This window comes from Phoenix dactylifera, chromosome 11 (genome assembly GCF_051530095.1).
Source record: "Phoenix dactylifera cultivar Ajwa chromosome 11, Ajwa_hap1_PhDact_Kaust_v1.1, whole genome shotgun sequence".
Lineage (NCBI taxonomy): Eukaryota > Viridiplantae > Streptophyta > Magnoliopsida > Arecales > Arecaceae > Phoenix > Phoenix dactylifera.
In genome coordinates, this window is record NC_143200.1 from 5,011,491 (window position 1) to 5,028,958 (window position 17,468).

Below are 17,468 nucleotides of genomic sequence, written 5' to 3' on the forward strand. Positions count from 1 at the left end.
CCAGTATAGAATCCTCCGTTGCTTTAGGTCCTTTATCGACAACTCTCACTGACTGGCTCCTCGTGTAGTCTGGATTTATTCTAGCAGACTCGGAACCAAAATCCCCCTCGTACTGTGAGGGGGGCCTTAATCGCCCCAACCTAAGCAGTTTCGCTCGGTTAAGACTGGTTTTGGGCCTTGGGGCCCTTTATTGACCCGAACAACTGAACCGACCGGTGCGATGTCAGTCTGGATTGGTTCAGCGATCCTTCATTGAGAAGATACAGACCGATATCCCTTGGCTTTAAGTACCTACCTATACCAACAAATATTGGGCATACGAACTAGGTACGATGTTGGTACCATATAGGGGCTCAATGCCCCCGTTATTGACACATGGTATAGATGTTGGGCTAAACTAGTGGTGTATCATGTGTCAATGTAGGGGAATATTGTGTTGTACCTTCTTGCTTGTCATGATGGAAACATGCATTTCTCTTGATAGACTTGATCTCGAGAGTTTGCTTAGTAAATAAAACTATAGAATAGGTGCATGATTTGCCTCGAGCATTATCTTGTTCTTGCGGGCTAGGGTGATATATGATTAGAGTAATTGCCCCTAAATTTTTTCCAACAAGATTCCTTTAATAGCTGAGCTTGTCTTCTGCCCTTCGCAAGGATAAAGGAAACTCTATATGAGCCTTAGTCATGGCAGATTGCAAAAATTTTCAGGTAAAATTTTTTTAAAATATCTCAGAGTTCTTTTCCTGTCCCAAGGTCTTTTTCTATATCAGCTTGTTTTACAATAACTTGGTTGCCTTGTCCTTCAATTATTCATGCTCTCACGAGGTTTATCTACAATCATTCAGTGTGCTTATTAATTTGCACTACTAGTGGCTTGGTTGGTTGATTTCCAAGGCCCTTTAAAGAGGGCATTTGTTGTCTCATGTTAAATCCTTGAGCTGAATTATAGTGAGTGGGAAAACTACCAGTTAGTCTTTGCAATGTACAATACGGAGCAGTGCTGAAAGCATGCCTTATAGGAAATATATTAGTTGGAAGGTTCACTAAATATCATCATCTGTATTTATTGTTCGTGCACAGCAGGAGGGGTAAGAGAATCATGGATGCTAGAATCTTAAACCAATTGTACATGACTGGGGACAAACATTGCCAACAGATTTGACCCTTCAGGTAGAAGACTATCAACCATCATGAGGTTACAGTTCAAGTGTTCGATTAGCAAACATTACTTCTAGTCAGAAATATAAAATTCCTCTAAGTAACATCATGACTGGTAAGAATTGCTGGTTCTAGAATCTTCTGGGTTCTCTCATGTTTTCTGTAATGTTGTCAAAGATCTGCACCACACTGACCCTGCAAGTCTCTCTCATTTCTCTAGTTTAGTGATTTTTTCGAAAAAAATGTATAAGTGTTAATTAAAGTATTCCATTATTGCCATTTCTCTTGTAAGAAAAAAAAATTAATAATAAAGGGCGTCCTAGTGCATGAGGCTCCCACCACTGTGGGATCTAGGTAGGGTTAGATGTTTGCAGCTTTACCCCTCCATACGGAGAGGCTGTTTCCACGTTTCCAACCCATGTCTTCTAGGTCACAGTGGAGTATCCTTACCATTGCACCAAGGTCCACACTCAAATTTTTTAATCATAATATTTAAAAATTTAGAGACTCCATACCATTATGTTTAGCTTATTGCTGTAATTTAGGTCTGTTATTACTTATTATTACATAAAAAAATCCAGCATTTTTCTTTCTCTTTTGAGATTTATACCCTATTTTTCTTTTGCAGGAAAATCTTGACTGGAGCCAAGCAGAAACTCCATTCAGCAGGGGACCTTGGTCTGTTAGCCTATCAGCACCACTTTTAGCTGATAAGAAGTTTGAACCATCTGAAAGGATAAAACAAATGCAGCCTTCATCAACAAGGAAGTTTAACACTTATGTTCTGCCCACACCAGTTGACGTGAAAACCTCAGATTTAACAGGCTCAGGTACTTCAGTTTCTGCACCTCGGCTGGAAAGAAAGGGTGGCTGGCCCACACAGCTGTGGCATTCGTCACCATTGCAGCCAAACATGCTTGTGAAAGAATTCAGAGATGATGAGCAGTCAAGCCCCACCAGATTGCCTAAAGCACATTCAGTAATTAAAGAAAGCAACACTAGTAGTGGCCCCATTAAAATGCCCCCTCCTTTGAGTGGGGGGTTCTCATTGCCACAGGTAAATCCAGTCAATGCTTTGGACTCTAAAAAGATAAAGAGACAAGCTTACTCCGGTCCATTGACAAGTAAAGCATGGTCTGGTAAGCCCGCAATTTTTGCAACCGATTCCACATCATCAGTGGATTATCATCCTGCAACTTCTGCAAAGCCAACACATATTCCCACATCTCAGCCATCTACATCTCAAAAACTGTCCTCTAGTGCCTCACCACCTCCTATACCATCACCAAAAATTAATGAACTTCATGAGCTTCCAAGACCTCCAAACAGTTCAGTGAAACCTACAAGACTGTCTGGTTTGATTGGACATTCAGCTCCTTTGGTATCCAAAGGTCAAGAGCTTCAGGCCACAATCAAATTGCCATTGATTGCATCACGCACAGCATCACCACTACCAACACCGCCTGGGGTTATGACTCGCAGTTTTTCTATACCCTCTAATAGTACAAGAACACCAACAACACCAATGCTAACAGTTGCCAAGATATTGGAGCCTCCTCAAAATGAAAGCAGAACTGCAGATGTATTTTCACCTCCTCTGACACCATTATCTTTGATGAATGTACAAACTGTGTCAACAATTTCAGAATCAGTAGATCAAGCCACAAAAACAAAAGGTAACTCAGAGATACTAAATAACAAATGCGATATTATGCAATCATTTTTAGTTATTTAGCTTGCTGATTACTTTGTTTAGCAGTGGTTCAACTAAAGTGACTGCTTGCTAAGTGCTGTATTATGATGTTTTTGTTACTATAAGCCCTGTAAACGGTTTGATAAAATATTTTTTTTTTTGATGGGCTTAATTTCTTTTATCTACTCTTGAAGTAGTTGGTTTTGAAGTTACTTTTTTGTATGTGGTTAATAATATAATAATGTAACAAATGACATACAGGCAACATTTGTAGATAGGAACTCATATTTAAAGCTTAGTGGTCCTTATCCCTGTTTCTTTTGTTTCTTCTTGGGTCATGTTAATACTTTGTAAGTTGTGTATTTTCCAATGGGCAATGCCAACAAGATCTGCAAGTGCTTTTGGTTGGGCATTATTCCTCCATTAAAGAGCCTAAGATGAAACAAGGTTTCTGAATCTTAAGAATTCCACAGAGAGCCACTTAATTGTAGAAGTTTCCTTTCCAAATGAAAAGGAAATTTTGGAGGCTTCAGCATAGTTGTGATGTTATGCCATAATATAAATTCTTCTATAATAAGGTGTTTATGTGTTTGAAAATATGATTGCAATTTGTCCAAAATATGCTTTCCTTGATTTGCTTGTTTTGTTATCATGGTTTTAATCAAGGTTTGTAGTCTCGGTTCTGGATCCTGTATTGGTGCCATATTGGGTCAGAGTCAGCATACTTACACTTGGTGCACCCTCCATACAGAGTGTCAGTTTGATACATGTATAGTATGGTATTGTCAAGTATGGGGAAAGTGCACGCTGGTACTGCAAACCTTGGTTTAAATAATGGATTTAAAATGTTGTTAGATAATGATGATGACAATTATTATTTCACTAAAATGTTCACAAAGTTCAACACCATTTTCACATTAAGAATTTTAAATGAAAGTATTTTTTTTATTTTAACATAGTATTCAATGTATTATTTTTTAACACAGAAAAAAGTATCTAATTTTATTATACTCATTTTTCTCAGTCATAAGCTGTTCAATACCTAATAGCAGCTATTGCCATTTGGAATCCTACTGTTAATCTTCCTCTCTATTATTTGAATTCTTGTATCCTAAAATCAAATGTTCTAGAAATTACCTAGTTATAGTTCAAGTGGTTCTATATGGATGTCTGATTTAGCTAGATCTGAAAAAATTCATGGTGAGACATATAAATCAAGAATCCACTTCATTGATTTTGATGGACACATCTGGAAGCACATATAGGTATTGACTAGTCCCTAAAATTGATCTCTAATAACTTAATATCTGAAATAAAGGTCCAGACATGAATTCCAGTAGCAAAAATTATTACTTCTATGTCAGTTGCAGAAAATCTGCATGAGTGGGAACCTTGTGTTTTGTTTCTTGAGTCTTAACTTGAATTTGAATAACAAGAAGTAGAAGAGAAGGATAAATAGATGGGAGGGAGGAGAAAACAATAGTTTATTTATTATCTATAACATTTTGTGCCATTCTTTTTCATCTTTCAAACCTTGAATGGACTCTAAACTATGATCTAACAACTTCCAAAGGAAAAATAGATAGGCAGAAGAATGCTAGGGACTTGTTTGGTTCGCGGAAAGAATTTTTTCTTCCAGAAATGTTTTTTTTGGAAAGCTGATGCCTGGGTATATGATGCCTGGGAAAGTGGTTTATGTATGTTTGGTGACCATGAGAAATTGCCGCATTCTAAAGTGGCTTATGTTTTGCTTGAGCATCTACTTTTTTGAAAAAGTTGTGCAAAATATCTGTTATGCCCCTAATAATAGGGAAAAAATCTTACCCCATTCGATCTAAGAGCTTAAGGGCACTTTTGGAAAAAAAAATCCAATTCCTAGCCCATGGGAAAGTGACATGAGTTTTTCTTTTTAACAAAATATGGGAATCTTATTTCCACAGGAAAGCTACTTTTTCATCTATCTTCTTTGAAAACTCCAACCAAACATGAGGCATTTCTCCATGTTTCTATTGACCATACTTTCCTTCTTTCTCTTTCCACTAACCAAACGAGTCTGGGACGTTTTAGCTAGTGAACACAATTGAAGCATCTTTTCCTTGTATTTTTTCTTTCTTCTTTCTACTCCTTTTTCCTTTTCTTTGTCACATGTCCTTCTGCTTTCTTTCTTCTCCTTCTCTCCCTTTGTTTGCTCCACTTTTCTGGGCCACAACATCTGCAAGCCTTGAGCTGCAAGATACTACCTCATGCCTTATGATAAAGGCTGGCAGCCCCATAATATTCTGCTGTGTCTTTAGCACTGCTTTGTATAAGTAGTAGTTATGGTTATCAAACAAACAAGCTGTTCATGCATGGCATGCTTTTGGCTTGAATTTCAGTTTGATGTTCGCTCATCCAACTACAGAACAAGCCAAGCTTGAGCCAGGATATCAAGCCTAAAATATAAACAAGCCAAACACAAACTTGGCTCAGTTCCCTTGTGTTTGGCTTGTTTAAGTTCAATTACATGTCTAAATAAGAAAACAAACAAATAAAATATATTATCAATAATTATTTTATTTATATATTTAAATAAACAAAATAAATATTTGGTGGATTTTATCATGACTGTTAGATCTTGATCTAAAAGCTGAAACACTCTTTAATTTAAATTAAATGGAGATCTCATGGCTGGAATTAAAGTCTGAAGGTCATGTAAAGACCCAGCCCTGACCATCACCACCTCAAAAATTCAATTAGACATGCTATCCTCTCTGTTTCCTTCACTTCCATCCAGATGAGTTCACACTCCTTCACTATACTCTAAAACTACTAGTGTGCTCATGCTTTCAACTTTTCACATGCCTTTTTGCCAGGCCATATAATCTTCATGGATAACTGCACTCCCTTGGCATCCACTATGAGCAACATCCTTTCTCCGCACTAGTCTGACCAAATCTCAAGATCTGGCACAAACTGCCATTACTGCCTCTAGCCCAATCCCCAAATTCTTCTCTTGCTAACCCAATCTCCAAAGCAGAGGCCTGTCTCTGGCCATCAAGCTCTTCTTTTCTTTACCATTTTAACCCAATCCTAGCCTTAAACTTGCAATATCGGCACTGATCAAGCTGAGCTTAAGTTGTCTTATTTTCAAACAAGTTGAGCTTTAGCTTGGTTTATCCAGTGCATGTTGAGCTCGAACTGAGGATGTGGCTGTCAAGCAAAACTCAAGCTGGCCCTAGTTTGCTCGAGTTTGGCTAATTTACATTCCTAGTTGTGGTTGCCCACAACTTAAAATTGGAGTGTTCATAGTTGATCTATGATTTCAACCTTTCAATTAAGGAGGCTTCAAACTGACATTAAGAAAAAGTTCTTGAAACAGAAAATAAACATGAGAAGACCCTCTAGGCTGACAAAGGACAGTAGACAAGCCAAAGATTGGGTTTTCTATTGCTTGAATATATTGTCTTTCAACCTAAGTTTGTTATCCTTCTCCCAGATCACAACATATAATTTCCACATATCTGGATGCTTCTAGATCACCTAAAACATTTTAGGACTAACCAGTGCATATATCTGAAGTCCTCAGTACATTTAATGTTATTCTAAAGTTGAATTGCTCATGTTATCTGCATTGATAGATTCGGAGCTCCATTCTACATCGTGGTCAAATTATCATGGGTTGTGGATACAATTTTTTGCCCATAGGCTTGCATCAAGACTGTGAATTGATAGGGCATATGTCATTTATATGTTATCCAGTATATAATTTAATATCGACACCAAAGTTGATATATAATTATGGGCAGAATCTTTTTCATTTCTTGTTTTCTATTCCTTAATGTGTCATGTGCCTCTACAAGAGCTTCATCTAGTCTTTGTTGGAAAAAAACCATCCTTTTCAAATAATTTGTGCAATCTTAAGTTCTTAACCTTTCAGTATATGCTTGTGGTCGGAAGTTTCATTGAAAACTATGAAACCAAAACGAAAACATTTGAACTTTGCTCAGAATCAATCCAAGATCAGATCTCCTTATGGAGTTACGGTGAAAACTGACTTATGCAACCATATCACTGTCACAAGGAGTTGGCTATGCTGATTTTTAGTCATTTTCTCATTTGTGCAAGTTTTTAAGCATTTTCTCTAGTCTAAACTTAGGTTTTGCAAGTTTTTTTAAGAAGATTTAAAAGCATTGCAACATTACACTCCAAAGAAATGAGAAAAAATAGAGTTTTTGAGACAAGTATGGTTATCCTAAAACTCAGATCTTACAAGCTCTTACATTGTGTTAAATTAGACTCCCATCAAAGTTATATCATATTTCTTCAACATCATTTTTTATATATATGTTTTTTGACTCTCTCAACACAGAACCGGTGAAATGATACTTGTAATGGTATGACAAATATAATATTCTGTAGAATGATGCCTTTTTTTATCAGTGACCTGGTTTATTTTTAAAAAAAATTATTCTTTTCCTAATTTTAATGGATTATTTTATTCAAGTAAAACTGCAAGACTAAATCCGAAACTACAAACCATCAAAACTGTCAAAATGAAAACTCATTTGGCCCAGCTAAAATCACAACCTAAGCCAATTTCTCAGACTGCTTACTCTTACCTGCTAGCCTTCCCTCATTCTCATGATTTGTGCATTTCTCGTGAATAGGACCTCCTTTTGTTGTTATTATGAGTCATTATTGTCGTGTTTCATATTTCTTTAGGTGGTCCTACATTGTTATTACTCCTTTAGGTGATATGAATCATTACAATGTCTCACATACATTGTTATTACCCCTTTAGCAACTTGGAATATAGTGTTATTTTATGTGATGCTAACTTATATGCCCATGTTTCAGAGAATTCTTAGAGGAAGGTTATAGTAAAATCTGTATATTTTGGAAAGGTATATTCTTTATATACATATAACATATGGAGAGATGAACTACTAAAGAAGAAATAGACATACTTGTCTTTTCAAGGTAAAACTAGCAATTTTTTAACTAATGCTGTAACTATTAACTATTAGAGACTAGTTATAGAATATCAGTTAGTAGTGGGCTTACTGTGCTATCTGATTGCCTCATATGATAGGTGTGGAGAATTACTTAAATGTGCTAATTGTTACTATTTGTTTGCAGGGCTTTTATAATCAGAACGCACTTCAGTTGTTCAAAGACAAATAGAAATGGAGAGCAGTCTCCTCATGCAATTTGTGTATATAATAATTTGTCTATTCTTAGTTTCCCCCATGTATTCCTAGTTTTTATCGGCTATTGATTATAATTATGATGAGAACAAGCAACAATATATCAAATAAGGGATCTTATTGGTGTACTTTGATTCATGAATGAGAATTTTGTTTCGTCATAACCAGAGATTCTCTTGTTCACCATTTCCACTTCTTTCTCTGCAATTAGTAATCAGAAAATGAACCAGACTTTACTGTTAATGTGAAAACATCACGATCGAATCTTGATTTTTGTTTTTGTTTTTCTGATGAACCCATCAGATCTTCATTTGTTGTTCGTTGCCTGCTCTTAGATTCTCTTCAGATCCCACTTTTGTTATTCTTTGGAAATTCTGGTTGTCAGGAACTTTCTTTTCCACGTCCCTTTTTTATTAAATGATGCGATTAGGAGTTGAATGCCTGACATTTAGCCCATTTGTACTCGTCGTTATAGGGGGACTTGCCATGTTTATTATTTACTCAAAATGTTTTAGGTGTTGAGTAGATACGAATCCATTGCGACGTCTTTTGTGATGTTCTACCCGTACCAGTATTGGGCTTCTTTGGGATCCTTATATTGTTCTTGTAAGATCACGAAAACAGGCTTTACTTTTTACCCAAAAAAAAAAACAGGCTTCACTTCCCAAGTATTTCAGTTCCTTCCTATTTTTATACATTCATTTAGATATAATTGATAATATACATACTGCGGACAGTTTTATTGGGACTGCAATCTTATTCAAGAATCCATGACCTTTCATTTTGGAGGCATTTTAGGGCACAGCACTTGCTCTTCTAAGCTGGATTAGTAACAGCGGTTTTGGGCCAAATATATATATATATATATATATATATATATATAGAGAGAGAGAGAGAGAGAGAGAGAGAGAGAGAGAGCCGAATTTGGCTACACTACTTACATTTTGTCAGATTTAGGTTGGATGATGGTGGTTTCACATCGTTGATTTGAGTTGCATGATGTGATTTACTATCCCGCTTACATATCAAATGATGAAGATTTCTATCTTGTGCATTAAGTGGTCAAAAGTTGGACAATCTAAGTAAAATTAAATTATATATTTTTTTATCATTTGATGTATAGGCCAGGAATCTTCAAATCACATGATTTATTGTATGTAAGCACTTTAGAAATATTAGATCACATCTATTGGCTCGGAGGGATCTTTATTATCCAAAGTAGATTAGATAAAATCCGAGTAAAGATCCACTTGAGTGCAGCCAAGTCCATCTCTCTCTCCCTCTTTCTATATACATACGTACGTATGCATGTATTATAAGCTCTCTTTTGCCCCCGTTTTCGGGATGGACAAATGGAGAGTGGGGCGTTAGATCCGGGCGGATTTCTAGTGGACCTGAAGGAAGACCATTGAACTAGGGTTCTCATTTTTTTAGAGCAAAGTGAGCTGTATTTATGTACGTACGTACGTATGTCTGTATCTATGTGTGTATCTTACATTTGTGTGTGTATATGTGTGTTAGGTCAAAGATATGAGTGTTCTTAGGAAGGAAATATTACTGATAATTTCTATCAAGCCCTATTATAGAGATTGGGTCGATTCATTTGCAGATAAATAAACTTGATTCATTGGTTTTTAAACGATAGCCAATTCAATTCATGTCAGGGATCATGGTGGACTTGAGTCAACCGATCTACAAAAAATGACCAATTTAGTTCATGTCAGGGATTATGTTGGATTGAGTTAACCAAGAGCAGTTACTAAAATTTCCTAGAACTAAGATATGCGATTTTTGATAAACTTGACATCACAAATGACACATAATGTCTAAAACTAGTACACTCAAGCGACTCAATCCAGATTAATGTTGTATGAAGGCTAATACAATGTACTTAAGCATAACAATAATTGAATGCTTCTTTCTAACAGGACTAGAGAGATGAAAGAAATTATGAACTCCGAATCTTAATCAAAAAAAATTTGTGTGTAACAAACATGAGGTACAAGAATGCATAAGGGTGCACTTGCAGGTGTTGGGTGTCTTAAATTGGATCATCCATCGTGGTATATCTTGCATGTCAAGGCTTTATTTGGTTGCTAAAAAGGGAAAGCAAAAAAGTGGACAATGCCTGACTCACTCTGCTTAGATCCTTACATGATAAGTGGAACAAGCTTGCTATCTTATCTTTGACATCAATCAGGCATCTAAGATAATTGTGTCAGAAAATGATGGGCATATTCTGTTGGTATAACCCATTGGACAAGGGGATTAACAAGCTAGCTCATGGTTTTGAATATATTAGGCAATGAGCCTATTAAAAATTTGAGATTTGCAGCATAATTTTCATATTTTAGATTTGCAACCCATTTTTTCTTCCAATCTAATCGCATATCAAATAAAACAAGACATTAACAAAATAAACAATAGCAGAAGTAGTATAAGAAAAGAGGCACCATGCATGATCAAACAACTAAGGCTGCTCAGCTTCCCATCTTTAATGGTCCAATAACCAAAGAAAAGCAAAGCAATGAGATTAAAAGCTCTCCTGGCCTTTCCCCATTGAACAGTTCAAAACAGCAATCCAGATTCTAATTACTTGCTAGATCCAATAAATTCAGTAGGAAGAAAAGAAAAATATTAAAGAATCAAAGATATTTTGGTTCTCCACTTCTTTCAACCACCACTGATCACTATAATGTTAACTTTCAAATGAGACTTATGCTATTAATCTGAAGGAAACCTAGCAGAGGCACCTGAATTGAAGGGGTTATACCGTCACAAGCTTATACCAAATCAAGTGGAAGTTTTAACTAGTATTGGGTATAAAAGAATCAGATAAAGTTTCAGTAGGAAACAAATTTCTGAAAGGAACCATGTAACAAATGAAGATGCCTTTGAATTGGTAGGAGGGACTATGAGGGATTAAGATAGACTAGACTTTGCTACATATAGCTGTGTGTGTCCAACAAAAAGGTTTTCAAGAATGACAACAAAACTCAGGACTATAATATTGACCACTCTGAGTCCTTTGTTTCCAAAAAAACATGGCCTACCTAGCAGAAAAAAACCATCCTTTCTTTTTGGCTTTTTCTTTTTCTTTTTCCTCAATAACAGGCATTTTCCTGATAGGATGAATGGTTGACCCAACTCAAGACATAATGCTTACATGTTCTCATGATACTCATAGACAATTGTGTAGGCAATGGATGATTCTAATTATTCAACATAGACTTTAGCAAATACAGGCCCCATTTGGTTAGTGATTAGAACCAAAGTAAGTTCTTTCATTCCTTTTCATTCTTCTGTATTCTACTTTAATCATTTTTTTTCAAGAACAGGTCTAAAATTTGTTGGTTTGGAAATCTAGAATAAATTAAAATAGCTGAAAATGTGGTTTAATTGGATGGTCAAGAATGGCTGAATAAAGGTTTGCTGAAAAAAATGAGAGAAATAAATCTCTCCCATGACATGGACCAAACTTTTTTGCCTCCCCTGGTTGTATATATTATATATATTTTTCAAGATACAGTGGTTATGTTCCTATTGACCGATTATAGGTATGAGGACTGAAGTAAGAATAAAATCACGAATAAATTCTTATTAGACACTTCTTTAGGGTTTATTTATAAACCAAACAGGAATATAAGGTTGCTATCTAGTTGGGTAGTACTTTCCCAACAAGACCATAACCTTTTAGACCCCAAAGCCTACCCATCCAAAAATAAGCCTAGATCCTATTGTGGGATGTTTAAAAAGACTCATTAGACCTATCAGTAGGCTCTAGACATGCCAAGTCTCGTGATATATTGGACAATCATCAATTTTGTTGATAAGCTCCAGAATCCAAGTCTCAAGAAAGTGGCAATATTTGATAAGCTCAATTTCTTCCATGACCTCAAAATATTCATAAATCTCATAGCTCTAAAGTAATATTGATAAATTTCATAAGAACTAAGATAAGGCTACACATTATATACTAGTGAACCTTTCATGGAGTTGAGGATGCAAACATGGGTTAATGTGATGTCTAATCCACAACAACAAGAGAAAGGTTCTTTAAGAAAAGGGAAGGATAGAAGTGATGGCTTCAATGAATGATAACGAGCGACAACTATGCATGCCAAGTGCTGACAATAGGAGCAACGGTGAGCAAAGTAACCACGATAATCGATAGCTGAGGTTTTATTCTGGAATTGGAGATGGTTGTAAGGAATATTCTTCTCCACCTTTCAAATTCAATTGAAGGTAGCTTAGATGGGGTGGAAGAAGTGTGCTTTTGTAGCTAAAGGACCATTTACATCATATCCAGATCGGCTGCAATCAAAAGGCCAATACATCAAGAGAGGTTGTTTACACCCCAATTTGGCACGTCAATTGGTATCTAAGAGTAAGCACCACATGGGTCATGTTTGATGGAATCAGAGTAGATGAGAGACACATGACTCTTGCTGAACTAGGATAGAGTTTGACTGCAATAAATTTCAATAAGTGTGGAAGAGGGTTCGATAAATTGGCAAAAAGCTCGTGACTTGGCCATGATCAACCATAATACATAGGAGTAGATCGAGCTAACTGAACTAATCTCAAAGATACTCCTAAGTACAAGATTTCTATTATAGGCTGAAATAAAAGAGATGGCTAGTATGAGCCATATTAGGATGATTTAAGACAAATAAGATATGATTATTGGTTAGATAGTTTGTACAAGGCAACCGTGCTAATGAATGTGCCTAGTGGAAGATAAGTTGTCAGAATAGTCAGGAGTAGAAGCCAGGATGTGGGCGCAAATATTAGAGCGTGCAGTTATTGTCTGTTAGTATAAATAAGTGAAAATAGTACTTTGTAAGAGCACTTTGACAATTAAATCTAATATATTTTATCTTATCTCAATCCACCATTGTATTTATCCTAGGAGTAGCTATAATTTAGCTTTTACTACTGTAGCCCAGTACTATACCTCTACGTTAGCCTAGTGCTACACCCTTCTACCATAGCCTAATGCTACACTCCTCATCCATCTCCTTCGAATGGTGCTATGATGGTGGTAAAAGTCTTTGAAGATCAAGGCACTTATACCCATGCTGCTCTCTAACCCCCTTTGATCACTTTCCAACTAATCCATGCTTGTGGCACACTCGTGTGTACAAACCCTCTCCATTTGGCTTGTCACCATTCTTCTCTATAACTTTTGAATGTGTCTTTGCTAACAGGTTTTGCGACACATCCATACGGGATGGAAAGAGTGCCAACAAGCTTTATGGTAGATTTGAGGGGACTCTACATAGACATCGTCATATTGGTTTTGGTGGGACCTTACATAGCTGCTATCATGTTGTTGCAAAAAGAAGCTAGGGAAGTACCTATAGAAAAATGGCCGCTATACTGAGGCCACTCTTGGAGTGATATATTGCATCTTTGGCTGTGAAAGTGGAATGGCTTGAAAAATTTGTTTCTATAATTGAAAGCTGATGCTATAAGCCATAGCACTTTTTAGTGTACATGGTAGTACAATTAGCCAATCTTTACATTGAAATGTCGGGGTCTTTGGGGAGTCCAACTTTGGGAATTTGGCTTATCATGAGGAAGAGGCCAGACCTTATCTTGTATTGCCCTCATAATCTACAAACTAAGGCAATGAGGAAGAGATCCTACAGGCAAATCTAGGAGCAGATCAGACAGGAAAGCAATGATGCTTTGGTCAATATTAGATTGATTTTCGACTTCAAGACAGGCTTCAGCCATCTTGGTTTGCAGATGGCTACTGAGGAAAATGTTAGTGGAATCATGCCAACACATGGTCTTGTTATTGAAACCAATCATTCTCTCGAGGTGATAGATGGGGAATAGTAGCTCAAATTGCCTGCTGTGCATCTTATCCCTATCCTGAGGGCTGGAGGGAACCACCCTAATGGATACCATCATCTCCTCATCATTAGTAGCCATGCATGCTAGATTTATATGTTGGCAAGCAACCTATACTGCTGTATCCACCATACCTATGAGTTAGGGGCCAAGCATGGCGATGGGTCTTACTTCCACCATATCTTCCATGATTTCTACTTGCTGCTTGAGCTTAAGAATTGCCTCTACCAAATCCTTCATGAACTTCAAATCGGCCAAGTTGAATGATATCCAAGTCCAAAATTAAGCCCATGGATGTGATGTCAAATACATTTCATCACCCTCCAGATTGTCAATTGATGAGATGCAGGGGTATTGTTTACCTCATATCTGGACCGGCTACAACCAAAATGCTGATACACCAAGAGAGGTTGTTTGCCCCTAATCTCAGCAATCCAGCTAGCGGCTAAGAGGAAGAGCCACATGGATTAGATTTGATGGAATCAAAGAAAAAGAGGGTCACATGATTCTAGCTGAACTATATAGATTTGGTTGCAATAAATTTCACCAAGTGGGGAGGAGGGTTCGATCATGATATTGATGGATAGGCTGAGAGCTCATATCCTGAATATCGTTAACCATAATATATAGGAGTAGACCGAGGTAGCTAAACCAACCTCAAAGATACACCCAAGTGTAAGAATTGTATTATAGGCCGAAATAAAAAGGACGACCAATATGAGCTATGTCAGGATAAGCTACAACCGATGAGATATGATTATTAGTCAGACAATTAGTATAGGATGGTCGTGCTAACGATCGTGTGTAGTGGAAGATAATCGATATCACTTATCAAAATTGTCATGAGTGGAGGCCAAATATTGGAGCAATATCAGAGTGTGCAGTTATTATCTGTTAGTATAAATAAGTAAAAATAATATTTTTTAAGAACCCTTCGATAATAAAATCCAATACGTTCTATCTTATCTTAGTCTATCGTAATTTCTATCCTAGGAGTAGTTGTAGCATAGCTTTTACTACTGTAGCCTAGTGCTACACCACTTATCTATTTTCTTTGAATAGTAATGTGACAGTGGCAAAAGTCCTTAAAGGTCAAAACACCTCGATCCACGTTGCTTTTTATTTTTTATTTAATTATTTTTCGGCTGAATTGATGCTCGTGGCATTCCTATATGCACCAACCCTCGCCATTTAACTTGTTACCACTTTTCTCTGCTGCAGTTGGATGGGACTCCGCCAAAAGGTTTTGTGACGCATCCGAACGGGATGGAAAGAGCGCCAACAAGGATTGAGACCTAGATGTATTATTTATCAAGTTTCTACTATAAGAAAATTGTTGGCCCTCGGCCAACATTTCATCAAGTTTTTGGTTTTTCCCCTAGGGAACTACAAGATCTCCAAAAGGTCTTAGGGAAAAATGGTGGGGAAGCATTTGGGTAGGGAGTTCTTAGCTAAAATGTTGAAAACTTTAAGAATGCTTGAATCTAAGTGTGAAACTATCCCCATGGCTAATGATCACTATGTGTTTTGATTTAAGACTTAAGAATATATACCCTTTATTCTTTTTAGGGGTCCTTAGACTGGGCAACTCTTAGCATTGCAAAATGGAAACCTTGGTATTTGCACTGAGTCCATCGCAAGTGTGGGCTATATGCAAGGTTGTGTCTTGGTAAACCTAGTTGAATCGCTAGTTGCAAGGGTTGACATTGAAACCGAAAGAGTCTAATAGCAATAGTTCTTGTATGAATAGCTCTCCATCCACTTCTTCTCTTTTAGGAGGGTGGGTCAGGCAACCCCAAAATTGCATCTTTGAGAAGGATAGCTTTGTTGCCCATGTTATGTAGAGCCAAATATTTCTAAACGAGAAGCTTGATTATGCTATACAGAGGGATTCTATTGTTTTATATCATCTAGAAAATACTGCTTTTGAGAAACCGGCAAGGAAACACTATCTCTATGATCCATGGCTTGAGGTAGAGAAAATGAGACTACTTAGGGTTCTAACGGTAGTGATGAATGAGTTGACTCAAAACCCTATGACCGATTCATAAGCTAAGCATCTATACATACATACAATTGAACCTTTTCAAACTGTTTCTTTTTAAGAACCAAAAAAACTTATATATATATATATGTATGTATGTATGTATGTATCCGAATCTCACCATTCCTTTTTGAAGGATTCCTGCTTGAAGGATTCTAAGATGAATCTCAGCATTCCTTTTTGAAGGATTCTCTCTAATCTCTATCCTCGAGTTGCCCATTCAAGAAGCAATGGACGGTCTTCACAATAAAATGGACCTGGTCTTAAAACCTCTGGTCCACGACCCTCATCCACCACTTTCCACAGCGGAAGAAATCTCTCTCCATCTTCAAAGCCTCTCTATACAGCAACTACACCCGCCTCTATCCACACCCGATCCCAAAGACATGTAGGACCGCTTGGGATGTCATGGGCCCATTTTCTTGCGAGCGTGCATGGGTGGGTCATTGCCTTCAATGCTTCAATAAGAGCACCCACTTCCATTTTACTAGTTTCTGTATGTCATGGAGCAATGACTGCCCGTCCGCCTCGCTGTATCGGGCCTCAGACCCATTCCTTATTGAACATGGTGCCGGAGAGTTGTTGGCCTTGCTTTTGGCCAGCACGATGCCTTCAACGCTTCAATATATGGTGCTCTAAGTGCCTTCAATTCTTCAGCGAGGCGGACGGGCAATCAATGGAGATTAGTAAAATGAAGTTTTTTTTGAATTTTTCATATTTATCGAAAGACGAATAGTACGGCTGACTGAGTAGTTTTTTTTTTTTTTTTTTTTTTTTGCTAAGGTGGGTGGGTCATACCCGATGAGTTTGGATACACCTAATAAAATCGAAAAACAAAATACCTCGGAGTGCCAGAGGCAACTCCCCATCTCCAGCCCACAAGATACTATCGGAGTGACTGTCTACATAAGCAGTCATCCAGTCCGCAGCCTCATTAGCTTCACGGAACATGTGCTTGGCCTGGAAGGCCCCAATGAGTAGCTTTTTTCGTGATACAATATTCTAGCAGAATATTTTGGAGGAATCAAGTGGTTATTTTTTTTCTCTGTCAATTTTTTAAAAAAATTTTGTTGGCTGTATGTATGTCAGATAAGACCTTGTTATACCACCAAAAAAAAAAAAAAAAAAAGAAAAAAAAACATTCCTAGGGACCCGGCCCCCGCGTGACCTCCCACCCCATCCCAGACCACGTGTGGCCCCTCCCCACCACAATTTCCTTCGACACGTGTGAACCAATTTCCTTTCTTTTCCGTGGGCGAGAAGGGAGGGAGAGAGATAGAGAACGGCGGCCCATCGTCCCGATCAGACGGCGGAGAGAGACGCGGCCTCTGCCGTCATCGTGGACCATGGTCGCGCCCGGTGGAAGTGATTAAGGGTACAAATGTCTTTTTGTTCCTTTTTTTTTCTGTTGCCCTCAAATCTCAATGATGCATGTGAAGGGGCGCCGAGCAGGAGATGGACGTAACCATACTTTCCGTGCGGAAGACTAGCTGTACCTCCTGATCTCTGTGTTGTTAATTGG

The 17,468-nt window shown here is 37.5% G+C and overlaps 1 protein-coding gene across 6 annotated transcripts in view; it reads left to right on the top strand.

Moving 5' to 3' along the window:
- LOC103707827 (uncharacterized protein At2g33490-like) overlaps positions 1–8,204 on the top strand; it is a 39,276-nt gene extending 31,072 nt beyond the window's left edge. For all 6 annotated transcript variants that reach the window (XM_026804919.4, XM_026804921.4, XM_088706568.2 and 3 more), the window contains 2 exons: positions 1,790–2,837; positions 7,973–8,204. In XM_026804919.4, coding sequence (XP_026660720.3) covers positions 1,790–2,837; positions 7,973–7,983 — 1,059 coding nt within the window. In that variant the 3' untranslated portion in view covers positions 7,984–8,204. The remainder of the gene's footprint in view (positions 1–1,789; positions 2,838–7,972) is intronic.
- The last annotated feature ends 9,264 nt before the right edge of the window (positions 8,205–17,468 follow it).